The sequence below is a fragment of the Notothenia rossii genome, assembly GCF_949606895.1.
Source record: "Notothenia rossii genome assembly, chromosome: 1".
NCBI lineage: Eukaryota > Metazoa > Chordata > Actinopteri > Perciformes > Nototheniidae > Notothenia > Notothenia rossii.
The window spans coordinates 24,276,011-24,288,136 of NC_136912.1; the positions used below are offsets into that span (position 1 = coordinate 24,276,011).

Below are 12,126 nucleotides of genomic sequence, written 5' to 3' on the forward strand. Positions count from 1 at the left end.
ATGGCACTATTTTCACATGAATATTCCAGCCATTGTCTATTTTTATACCACGAGCTGCAAAATGACCGCCTTACCCCACTGTACAGGCGGGTACTTGTTTAGATATACCTGGGCAGGCTGTTTTGCCGTGGCATCCTGGCACCTGCGAGACGCAGAGGGGCGGCGTAGTTTCGGGCGACAAAGACTGCTGCTCCGGGGGCGAGGGCAGCGAGTCGGGCGGGAGTAAGCTAGTGTACACAACGGAGGGTAACGTGATGTCCCCATCTGACCTGCTGCTACTGTCTGCAGTAGATGCAGTGTTGCTGGCGTTTAGTGATGGTTGCTTTAACCATTTTCGTATAAATAATTATCCATAGATGTGTGTCACACTGCTGTGGAAGCACTTTCGATAACGCACGCGCAATGGAGCAGGTCACGCGCACCTGACACAATGTTTGCTCCGTTCTGGGTGCATAACATTCAACTGGGGGTGCAATGCAGGCCTATGCACCCCCAGATCCTGCGAAGCCTGAAGGGTAAACACCAGCTTTACTAATCTACCCGCACAATTTTTCTCTGATCTCAGAATGTCTCGCTATGTTAGTACATTCTTAAAAAACAAAACACCATTTAATTTCGGGTTAAAATGTGTAACTGCGTTACTGAGCATTGTAACGGAATATTATGAGGGGCCGTACAGGCCGTAATTCATACTGGTCCTCTCACGCACATACATTCTCCTTTTACATACATATATTTTCACTCTTACACAGATATATTCTCCTTTTACATACATATATTTTCACTCTTACACACATATATTCTCCTTTTACATACATACATTTTCACTCTCACACACGTACTGTATATATTATTTACACTCACACATTCATACATTTTGCTCTCATATTATCATATTTCGATGCACACATTCATATATTGTCACTCACACATTCATGCATTTTGTTCTCATATTCATATATTTTAATGCTCATATTTATAAATTTTGCTCTCATGCACATTCATTCAATGTTTACATTTAATATTATAAATAATATATGCATGTATGAAGACAATATATGTATGCAAGAGAAGAATGTATGTATGTATGAAGACAATATATGTATGCAAGAGAAGAATGTATGTATGTGTGAGAGAAAGTATAGTGGAAACGGAAGGAGTATGGTTGAAACGGAAGGCAGGTCTATGGCGGCAAATCTCTGTCATAAATCGCGAGGGCATATGAGATCCACGCGAGCACAAGTCAAGCAGCCGTGGACATATATTATTTTCGCGAGCACTAAAACGGCACTCGCGCGAGAGCAATATTGAAGCCTGCAGGGGAGAAACATGCCTTGAGCATGTGCAGCATCTACATGAGCTCTCCTTGGTCTCCTGCGCTCTCGCGAGCAATTCCTGCTCTTCTGCTCGTGAAACTCTGGCCTGCTCTCGCGCGCGGAGAAATGTTAGGAAGTGGGCTTACCGTGTCCCAGTAACACCAAATCTAATTGGTTACACCTCTCCTCTTTTATGATTGGCCGTTTTCAAATGAAGAGGGATATCGGAGCGGGAAAGCCCCGCAGAAGAAGAATGGCTGACGACAAGGAGGTACGTGCAAAAACCGGTACTTTTAGCTATGCATATAGAAAACAATGGTTTAACATAACTATCATTTTATCTGCTTGACGGGCATTTAAGATATTGACATTGCATTATTTACAAGCCACGGTATAAGAAGAAAGTGACACAGCTGTCTGCCCGCAATAATAAAAGTTAGCTAAAGTTAACTGTTAGCAGATCTGGATAAACAAGACGACATGTCTTTGCACTGTGATTGTGACAATCAATTTGACTATTTCTTGTTTGTGTCTGTTTTAGATAGATAGATAGATAGATAGATAGATACTTTATTTGTCATTGTAACAATTACAGCGAAATTACATCGACTCAAAGTCAAAGTGCCAGTGCGCAACAACAAGACAATAATTTAAAAACAGCAAGACAGTATAGACAGTATAGTAAGACATGATCCATTTACACTTGAAGTGTTATTTGTCTAAAGTGTTTATGTGCATTGTCCCTATTGAAATAAATGATTAAATGAAAAATGCTATCTATTTTAACAGATAGAGTTACAAAATGCTGCCAGGCGTGTCGTTGAGTTGCTGAGAAGTGCCTTGGCTGAACCAACTTCTCAAAATCGTAAGTAAAACTAGGGGGAGATCACTTGTCTTCACAGATTCATCTAATGGTCAGTCGTTTACAAAAAATTACAGCTGCAGTCTTGGCCGGAGGAAGCACGCCGAGGTGTTTCAGTGACAGTTTTACCAACCTATATTAAAACCAGAGTGAAAAACTGAATTTCCCCATGGGGGATAATTAAAGGTTCATCTTCTTCTTGTTCTTCTTCTATTTATTTTCAGGGCTTGTGACTATCTGGGTAATGTTTAATTAATGAAGCCTTTATATATTCTAACTACTTTACGTATTTAGTACTCAGTTTATTTAGATTCTAGGGAATCATAGACATCTTTAAATTGTGTTCACAGATGAAGTACAGGTTCAGGGAGAGCAGGTGGAGGTGGGCAACAGACAGTCTACTATACAGGGACAGCAGCAGTCTGCTCTTGGCAACAGGCAGCAGGCTGGGACAAGGCAGCGTCAGGCAGTCCAGGGGCAGAAGCAACAAAGGACCCCTGGCTTTCCTTCTACAGCAGGAAATACAGTGGACCAAAATATGGCCAGGTTTGGATCCATTAGGAAATAAAGATAGTTCTGAACTGAATTGCCATTGTAATAACTCGGCAATTGGCTATAATTCAGCGTATTTTTTCATAGAAATTAACGCTCTTCAGATTGTTTAGAATGAATATATTGTATAACAGCTTCTTAAATGCCTCTCTTACACATTGTTTTCAACTCCTCAGGGCTTTCCCCGGCCTATTCAAATCGGGTAAAAGTTATACCCCATCTCCCAAAAGAAGGGCTGTTAGGTCAACCCCAATCCAGTTCTTTCTGCTCAATAAGAGCACAGAAAGAACACCAAAGTCATCGGATGAAATGGTCCTTCTCCAGGCTGGACTCGGCAGGAGGACTCTCAATATCCCCGAAAATGCTGACCACTCCCAGGTAAGATAGAAAAAATAATAAGGGGAGGAGTCAAGATAATATAAGAAGCACTTTATTGATCCCAATTTGGGGAAATTTTTTATGTATTACTGTAGTTTCCCAATCCACTGAAGTACTACTGGTCACAAATCAGCTTCAACAGTGGTGACATGTGTGGAGGGTTATAGTTCTAACTGCACACTTGTTTTGCTCTTCCCACATAGATATCATATATACTTATGGAATCATATTCCAAAATGGTACCATTGGAAGGGGCCTGGATGCTACATAAAGCTGCTGGTAAGATACAATCTCCCTTATTAAATTCAACTGTGGTCTAGTATTTCTGCAGTTAAATCCTATTTATACCCTCTATCTTCTCCTACAATAGCTGCTCTTATAATAGCTCATTAATGCCCTTGATGGTTAGCATATTTACCTACCCTCTTGTTTTTAGCAATCCATGAGAAAGCCTAACACTGCAAGTGTGCATCTTGTTAAAATCAACTGCCTCCCCTAGAACATTCTGTGCATTAAATAACATCAACTTGTTTGTATTCCCACATAGGAGGATCAGGTCAGCGGAAATTAAGTGTTTTGGCACCTGAGGCAGAGGGTTACACGGGGGCCTACCTTGCCAAAGCTTTAGGTGGAAAAGGCTGTCTCTATATAATGCCCATCCAGGACACTTTGGACACCTCCCCCTTGCCCTACTCATCGAAGGAGTTCGAAAATATGCCAAAAGCCAGATGTGCCACGTGTCATCTAAGCATGCCTGTCCAGCTGTTGGCTTTACATGCACAAGAGTGTGAACCAAGCAGCTGTTCTGACCGCATGGATCTGGAACCGGTAATGTTATTCCACAAATAGCTATGCAGGATCATTATCATCCTGAATCGACAGCTTTTTTAACTGGTTACGATTTTCAGGATCTGGACCCAGATTTAGATGAGTCTCCAGCTACAAGCAATCCTGGGAATGTAAGCTCACTAATATTGTAGGTGTTTGTTTCTAAACAATTTTCATTGTATGTGTCATTAATTGGCAGTCTTTCTACATTTTATTATAGGCTTCTCCAAGTGTGCTCCCGTGTAGGACCTCCTGTTCTAAAATCGATATTAAGGTAAAATCAGGGCATTATTTATCAATTACATTATTGCAGATGATGAAGGTTTCTGCGTCTCAGTAATTCACTTGAATATTTGCTCTGCTTTTCTGTGTTTTTAAAGGTGGCCTGTCCATTGTGCTCAGAGTTATTTCCTGAGTATTTGGTTGAAATACATGCCAGCACTTGTAGAGAAAGGTTTTTTTTTCTCCTATTATGCACATTCTTTATATAATTTTTTCTTGCAGTGTTAGATATTGTAAACCATGATTAAGGCATGCCCCATTGAAATATTTTTTCCCTCATCAGTACATTGCAGTCGACACAAATTATCGATTTGGAAGAACATGCCAGTGAAGAACTGACAGGGCGAGAGAAAAGGTAATATGCTTCAAATGTACCTGTAATTGCTTATTTTAAACAAAAACGTCCTGCAGTTATTGTGTTCACTATTTGTGTTAATTGTACTGTTCATCAGTTGCCCTGCATTGTTATTGTTATGCCTTGAATATCATTTAAAAGACGCCACTTTACATCAGTCAGGGGTCGTCAGTTTACTCAATGATACAAAAGGGGTCTCTTAAGGGAAAACGTTTTGGATCCAGTTCTCTAATCAACTTCTAATTGTTTCCTTCAAGTCTTGCTGAAGCCATCGAAACACTTAGTGGACGAGTGGACACAACAACACTCTTTAATGTTAGTGTCACTAGGGAGGACATGTTTGAAAGGGGTTTAGGGCAGTGGAGACGTCAGAAGAGGTCTTCTCCCAAAAACCCTCTCCGAGTGTCTTTCATTGGAGAGTCTGGAATTGACCATGGGGCTCTCAGGAAAGAATTCTTAACAGGTATATGTTTACTTCCTTATAATAAATGAAAATATTCCTCAGTGTGTGGCGGTTCTCTGGTTGCATGCAATTTCTGTGCTTGCACAGGTTAAGGGCTTTGCATGACGCATGCTGTACTTTAACATATACAGTGGTCTAATTGAGATTATCAATGTGTTGATCCACTTTTCCTTTCAATTATAGAAATGATGGCAGGTGTTGAAAGGAAGTTTTTTCAGGGAGGGAGTACAGGGAAAACCCCCAAGTACTCAATTACTGACTACCACAAAGAGCATTTCAAGTATGTAGAATTGTGTTCTGCAATGTCTTTTCGATGTTTATTTCATTTATTAATAATGTCTATGCATTGATTAAACTTTGTTAATGCAGGACAGCTGGAGAGATTATGGCAGTCAGTATAGTACAAGGTGGTCCTCCACCTAACTTTTTCAGAGAGTGGTGCTATGGATACATATCCACTGGGGAGATTCATAGAGATTCCATTTCCAAGGAAGATGTTACTGATCCAGAGCTCAGCCAGCTTATGGAAGAGGTAATATTTGTCTTCTCCTCAGATATTAAGCGTCTTTGGGTCTAGAAAAGCGCTATATAAATCCCATTTATTATTATTATTATTATTATACTCCTTCATATAACATGACGTTTGTTTTAGTATGGTTGACACACACACCTCTTTGTAGTGTAATTTTTTTTTAATTCTTAAAATAAGCTAAGGCTCCCATGACTTACTGTGTGATACTGTTTTTCTAATTGCAAAGGTTGAGATAGCTGAACCTGAAGCTATGTACGACCTTCTGGATCGGATAACAGCATGCGGGTACAGTGGTCTTGCAACGTGGGAGAGGAAGGAAGACATAATAAAGTATGTACATATGCTAAGTGATTTAACCCATAACAACCCATGTTTGAAACCAATCAATTATTCCTTTACACTCATACTTCATATTGAGTGTGCAGTCACTCTTTCCCTTTTTTATGTATGATTTTATATTATTGCTGTTATCTGTTACTGAATTATAGGGCAATTATCTTGCACTCATCGGTCCGCACTCTACCAATGCTGCAGCAGATATGCTCAGGCATGAAGCTGTATGGCTTGTGTGAGATGATAGTACAACAACCACAGCATTTCAGGGATCTGTTCGTCGCTGGCCTTCATGAAAAGGTCAGTATTATGTCTCTAGCTGATTTTACCACTGAATTTCAAACCTTAACCCTTTAACAGCCAGCGCCACCATTTGGTAGAGCAAATTTTGTGTCTTGATATCCCGTTGAAAAAATGTTTTAAAAGTTTAACTACCTGATTCAGCCATCTCTACTATTTGGTTGACATGTTATGCACAAAACAACCTCTAGATGTCACTGTGGTTAGAACAGAAAGCCATTCAGCTTTCCACTGAGAAAGTTGGCATGCTAAAAAAATCACTGCAGAAGAAATCACTCTTTTTGGTCAACTGTTGTAAGGTAACCATATCATTTTTGACATATTTTAATGTCAGAGCACTGACTGAACATAATTAGATAACTTGATGCACAAAAAAAGTTTTTAACAAACTAAACTAGCAATATAACTTTTTCAGAGTTTCAGAGATGTTTTCCAATACAATATGGTAAATAGATAGATTCATGGTAATATTACTACATCTTATATTACATTATTACTACATCTATACTGCCTTATGAGTCTCAGAGTGAAAGAGTGATAATAATTTATATAGCAGCTTTCATGCATGGCATACAGCCCAAAGTTGCACACAGATGAGCAAGTTAGGCCAACACAGGATATAGACATTTGCTGTTAGGCCAGTGGTTTCCTGTTAGGCCAATTCAGCATCTACAGTAAGATGAGCACGTTTTTTTTTTGTATTAAAAACACTTAACATTACTTTTTATATCAATATCAATATTGATACCTTTTTCTTTTTTTTAAATGTGCTATGTGTGTCCCATTTGATAAAAAAAATGCAAACAAATAATTTTTCCATAGTTTTTTTTCTTGGTCTGGCAATTAAAGGGTTAAGCTCATCCAACTTTGAGCATACATCATTTTGTTTTTTCATCTCTCCAAGCCGGATGCTGAATTCCTGATGGGAGCCATATCTCCAGTCTTCAGCGAGCTGGGCTCGCTGCGACGCCAGAGTGAATCGAAGATTGTTAACTTTTTACAAGACTTCATCCAACACATTGAAGAAGAAGGTGATACTACTGCCCTGACATTTTATAAACGTATTTGTTCTTGAATTTTACCCCCGATTACGACAGGCAACTCAATGACAGCTTTGCATACCCTTTTTATTCATGTTTACATGTCTCAGTTTAAACACAACTTTGCATTCATGATGGTTGCGATGAAACAATGACAAGTAAAGCAGGACTGGCTAATGAGGTTTTTCTTCTTCAAAATATCCACATAAAAAAACTATTTAAAAACAATAGCCATATTTATTGACATTGCTTAGGTGAATATATGCATTTCTTTGTATTCATTTTCAACTTGTTTTTAGAGGAAGAAAAGAGCTTCGTGGTTGAAGAGAGGGGGACCCCTGTGAAGATAACAGAGAGTGATGAAAGAGACTCAAGAGAGACAGAGTCTACAGGTGAAGCGGCAAAAGATGAAGAGGAGATGAAGGAAAAACCCAAGATCACTGTTGGTTGCTTCCTTCAATGGCTTACGGGGCAGGCACACGTCCCCATCACCTCAACAGAGAGAGAGATGTTTAAAATCTTAATTGAGTTCGACCATGATTGCAGCGTGCGCTATGGTACACACACGGTATGCTTTCCCGTAGTGAATGCATGCTCCAACTCCATTACCTTTCCGACAAGGCACCTCGGCTCATATCCGGAGTTCCTGAGCATCATAACACAGGCTGTTATGAGTAGCAGGGAGTTTAGCCGCTCATAAGAGTCATAGAATCGATGTTTTCTGGATTAGGGTTAGACAGTCTTTATTGCACTTTATCTGACAAGGTTTTCATTTGTTTTCATTTGTTCAAGATGAGAATACAGTCAAACTTTCAAGTGACATACTGTTCTAGTCAAAATGTTTTGGAAACAAATGGTGAAGTTGGGGAACCATTATAGTTTTGAGCTGTATTTTGTGTCGATTGTTTCAATTTAATTGAATAAAAACCCAGTCACCCGTTGTGCCAAGTAACTTTACTCTTTCATGAAATCGGCATCATGACTTATTTTACTCTTGGTACTTAAGTAACACTTTGAACAAAGGAATTTTACTTTTACCTCATCTGTTTCATTCAAGGGAGCTGTATTTCTTAAGAGCCACATCTTTCAGCTACATACTCACGGCAGAGTAAGTACAGTTCCTTGACCGGAGTGTTTGGGTCAATTTGCTGAAATACTGATTGAAGTTCAGTTGTGTCTTCTGGACTCAAAGGGCAGTCGAATTCGGGGACGACAATCCCTGCATCCTCTTCTTCTCCATCGTGGTCAGCAGCAATTTCCCAGTCAACATCTGGCTCCTAATAACCATAACAGAGGTTTTGAACACTTTGGTGAAATAAATGTCTTATAAACAATATGGAACAATGACATCAAGTAATAAATTACTTTCTTTCCCTACTCTTGGCATGACCATTTTCTGGGCATTTTATTCAGTTTGTGTTATTTTAACTGTAAAAATAACACAAACTGAATGAAATGCCCAGAAAATGGTCATGCCAAGAGCAGGGAAAGAAAGTAATCTTTTGACAATGTATATTACACAAAGTAAATGGTAAGTAATTACTATCGTGGGATTGCCCACAGTACTGAGTATGTAAGTCGCTTTGGATAAAAGCGTCTAACATGTGACATGTATTGTAATACTGAAACGAGATCAATACCTCTGGGCTCTCCGGCTGATCAATGTTTGTCTGCATCAGTCCAAGTTGCCATAACTGCTCTGGACATTGGTTCCGTTCAGTGCTGAGTGGATGATGGTTCCAGCCTTCTGTAAAAATCCCCAAGTCCATCTGAAGTCGGCAAATGATCGGAAGAATGATGTAGTGCACACAGAAGAGGTCGTCTGTTGATGAGATATCGAGCAGACCATCCTCTTCGAGGGAAAGTAGTATCGCAGAGTACTTGTTGATGACAATGACTCTTACATCACGCCAAAGACGCTCAATCCTATGGATGAAAATACATGGTTTAGGGAAAACCAGTTCAAGTGATCTATTTTCATGCTGGCCTAGCATGGGTTAAGTGCAAGGTGCTTGGTCTACACATCAGATAAGTTCACCTCACTAATTGAGTTACTAAAGATGCTGTAATTTACCTCTGGTTATGAACACTTTTACCAGAGATGAAGCTTCCACGGTCGGTGCCGCGAACCGAAAACATGAATCTCGCGATCTGTACGTTTTCTACTCCTTGGTCTCCTCTGACCCTGAAATGTACACAGTTGACCAAAGGACTGTCAAAGAAAATACTCATCCAAAAGTGTCACAGTATTGATCTAGTTCTCCAAAGACTGCTTTTTTCTGTGAATTCACCTTAAAGGCACTCCATGTCTTTGTGTTGCCTCTAAGAAGAAGCCATAGGCTGTTGACGCACAGTTGTTGGTCGAAGCACCCAAGTACATTACCTGCAGAAAAGCAGAGAATATTTAAGAATAGGGCAATTACACACAATAACTAGACAACATTCTGTTAAACTGTGTATTATAGGGAAAAAAAGGCAGAGATTAAAGAATTCCTGTTGCAATAGAAATAAGCAAACAATACTGACATACAGTATACTGACTCATAATACTTGTGCAGCAAAAATAGGCAATGCACAAAATCTCCTTTATATCTACTTTGACTTTGCTGCTTCCTTTTTAGTCCATACACTTTCTCCATTTGGACCAAATTCCTTAAGCAAAAGCCAGGACACAGCGTTGGGACCTCTTTTGTGGTTTTAAGTAGCTAGTCGGAAACTCGTACAAAAAATACATGTTTGTTTAATGTGTGTCTACTGAAGTGAAATGCAGTCTTACCTTTCTCGAATACCCGTCCACTCCACCAAATAAGACAATGTTATAACTGGAAAACCAAAGAACACACTGTTATAGCACTCTGGAATTGAAACACTGATTCTCCAAAACTGGGACATTACAAAGAGATTATTTCTTAATCACTTAGCGAAATATAAATACCACTACCGTATCAATTTGTGGTTGGTATCCACGTGCACAAGCGACAGAGGCCCTCGCACTGAATATGTTCTCCTCACAACACAGCCCAGACTAGCCAGTCTGGAGAGGATGCCTATGGAATCCACTCGATGCATTGAGGCAGCCATTCTTGTCCATTGTACACGTAGACCAATGGATAACAACCGTCCTTTGACCATTCGGTATCCAGCAGTGGGCATGTCATTCTTGATGGATATGACCACGTTATCCAACTCCTCATCACTGATGGAGCTATACATTTCTGAAACAGATAAGCCAAACTCTCTCATCCTTCTAAAGACTGTGCTTGAAGAAACACCTAGCAGCTTAGCAATGCAAGGCACCGATAGGTTTGTCCCCAACATCTCAACCAACTGCTGCCTCTCAATTTCAAACTTAGGACGTCCTCTTAGACCAATAACTGATCCCACTGCTGTATTTGGGGCTTCTGAATCTAAATATTGCCTAAGTAGTCCAAACAGCTCTTGAAGAGCTTGGATTATTCCTTGCGGTATGTCAACATGTCTCGAAAGTGCTTGCAGGAGGTACAGCTCCTGGCGACATGCAAACTCCAGGAAATCCAGGTCAAGTGGTGCTCGAATGAGTGCAAGTTCAAACTTCGACAGGAGTCTCTCCAGGATCTGCCGTTTCAGAATATGCTGTGAAGAAAAATAAAGTATTAAATAGTATTTAATTATATTTTTAAGAAATGTGGTAAATCTTTATTGAAACAATTATGTCAAATACAGAATAAGGCACATAAACATCATCATAAACGTTCCAAAAAATAAACTGAGGGCGTTTGAACAGAAAAAAAAGAGGTCATTCAGAAATTAAAGTGCCAAGAAACTTGCAAAATTCTTGGTCTTTTTTACATTTGCATCATTTTAAACTTTTTTTGTATAGTATTATTTATTTGAGAAAGGCAATAAAAACTGGGGACATTTTGAAAAAGCGACATTTGTGAATAAAATATTTTGCTAGAGTAATCAAAATTGTTAATTCCAAATTCTGTTTTTGAAAGCTACATTTTATATTATCATGTCAAGACCGAAAAGTTAATTGGTTCTTATCTTTATAATAGAATTGTTTGAATACTTTTGAAAAATATGTATAAAAATGTATTATCTAAAAAACTCAATCCATTTATAAGTAAGGACGGATCTTGTGGAATAACCACAGAATACAGAAGCATGCCTTTTATTAAAAACAATCATTAGTAAAGTAAAGTAACTTACGTGAGACGTTTCCACAGCCATATTTCATCACGTTGGAGGTTGGAGGGACTTTCTGGTTTAGGTTTAAATCCAGACAACGGCCAATCATAAAAGAGGAGGGGTGTAACCAATTAGATTTGGCGTTACTGGGACACGGTACGCCCACTTCCTAACGTTTCTCCGCGCGCGAGAGCAGGCCAGAGTTTCACGAGCAGAAGAGCAGGAATTGCTCGCGAGAGCGCAGGAGAGCTCATGTAGATGCTGCTCATGCTCAAGGCATGTTTCTGCCCTGCAGGCTTCAATATTGCTCTCGCGCGAGTGCCGTTTTAGTGCTCGCGAAAATAATATATGTCCGCGGCTGCTTGACTTGTGCTCGCGTGGATCTCATATGCCCTCGCGATTTATGCTCGCGAAAATAATATATGTCCGCGGCTGCTTGACTTGTGCTCGCGTGGATCTCATATGCCCTCGCGATTTATGACAGAGATTTGCCGCCATACAGGTCATTATCGCGCTGTGATTGGCTCAGAAGGTCGAGCGGGGCGGGCTCATGTTCAGAACTTCGGATTCAAATCAACACGATGGAGGGAGATGAATCTGTGTGTCTACGGACCATTTTCTTTTCTTTATTAAAAAAGTAAACGGAAGAGTGTCTGAGAGGCGTTTTTGCCCTTTTGCTTTTTACCTTACTAAATGGTCTAATGGTCATTGGAGC

The 12,126-nt window shown here is 39.7% G+C and overlaps 2 protein-coding genes across 6 annotated transcripts; one reads left to right on the forward strand and one right to left on the reverse strand.

Annotated features, from left to right (window-relative positions):
• Positions 1-1,210: 1,210 nt before the first annotated feature.
• LOC307038578 (uncharacterized protein) lies at positions 1,211-8,189 on the forward strand. 5 transcript variants are annotated; one of them, XM_079680082.1, is made up of 17 exons: positions 1,220-1,587; positions 2,106-2,181; positions 2,529-2,724; positions 2,907-3,108; positions 3,312-3,387; positions 3,656-3,936; positions 4,017-4,067; positions 4,157-4,210; positions 4,317-4,390; positions 4,502-4,573; positions 4,831-5,036; positions 5,220-5,316; positions 5,406-5,568; positions 5,795-5,898; positions 6,057-6,201; positions 7,106-7,232; positions 7,541-8,189. In XM_079680082.1, the coding sequence occupies exons 1-17, from the start codon at positions 1,510-1,512 to the stop codon at positions 7,939-7,941; spliced, it is 2,403 nt and encodes an 800-aa protein (XP_079536208.1). In that variant the 5' UTR covers positions 1,220-1,509; the 3' UTR covers positions 7,942-8,189. The 5 variants fall into 5 exon arrangements, with proteins under 5 accessions (XP_079536212.1, XP_079536209.1, XP_079536208.1 ...); XM_079680086.1 differs by lacking the exon at positions 7,541-8,189 and having other exon boundaries at positions 1,211-1,587; positions 7,051-7,186; XM_079680085.1 differs by lacking the exon at positions 2,529-2,724 and having other exon boundaries at positions 1,225-1,587.
• LOC307038602 (uncharacterized protein) lies at positions 7,832-11,882 on the reverse strand. Its single transcript, XM_079680121.1, has 9 exons — positions 11,433-11,882; positions 10,183-10,853; positions 10,018-10,063; positions 9,533-9,624; positions 9,316-9,426; positions 9,146-9,167; positions 8,882-9,010; positions 8,344-8,518; positions 7,832-7,962 (listed from the first exon to the last, which is right to left on the reverse strand). The coding sequence occupies exons 1-9, from the start codon at positions 11,451-11,453 to the stop codon at positions 7,928-7,930; spliced, it is 1,302 nt and encodes a 433-aa protein (XP_079536247.1). The 5' UTR covers positions 11,454-11,882; the 3' UTR covers positions 7,832-7,927.
• Between the last annotated feature and the right edge of the window lie 244 nt (positions 11,883-12,126).

What these genes read in the sequence shown, in the direction of transcription:
- LOC307038578 (XM_079680082.1), top strand. Translation starts at nt 1,510, where the DNA reads ATGATTGGCCGTTTTCAAATGAAGAGGGATATCGGAGCGGGAAAGCCC. An exon ending in GCCAGCACTTGTAGAGAAAG is followed by an intron (nt 4,391 to 4,501) that starts GTTTTTTTTTCT and finishes TTCCCTCATCAG; the next exon opens with TACATTGCAGTCGACACAAA. An exon ending in CCAACACATTGAAGAAGAAG is followed by an intron (nt 7,233 to 7,540) that starts GTGATACTACTG and finishes ACTTGTTTTTAG; the next exon opens with AGGAAGAAAAGAGCTTCGTG.
- LOC307038602 (XM_079680121.1), bottom strand. Translation starts at nt 11,453, where the DNA reads ATGGCTGTGGAAACGTCTCAC. An exon ending in AAAAGTGTTCATAACCAGAG is followed by an intron (nt 9,168 to 9,315) that starts GTAAATTACAGC and finishes TTTCATCCATAG; the next exon opens with GATTGAGCGTCTTTGGCGTG. An exon ending in TTGAGCGTCTTTGGCGTGAT is followed by an intron (nt 9,011 to 9,145) that starts GTAAGAGTCATT and finishes TGCCGACTTCAG; the next exon opens with ATGGACTTGGGGATTTTTAC.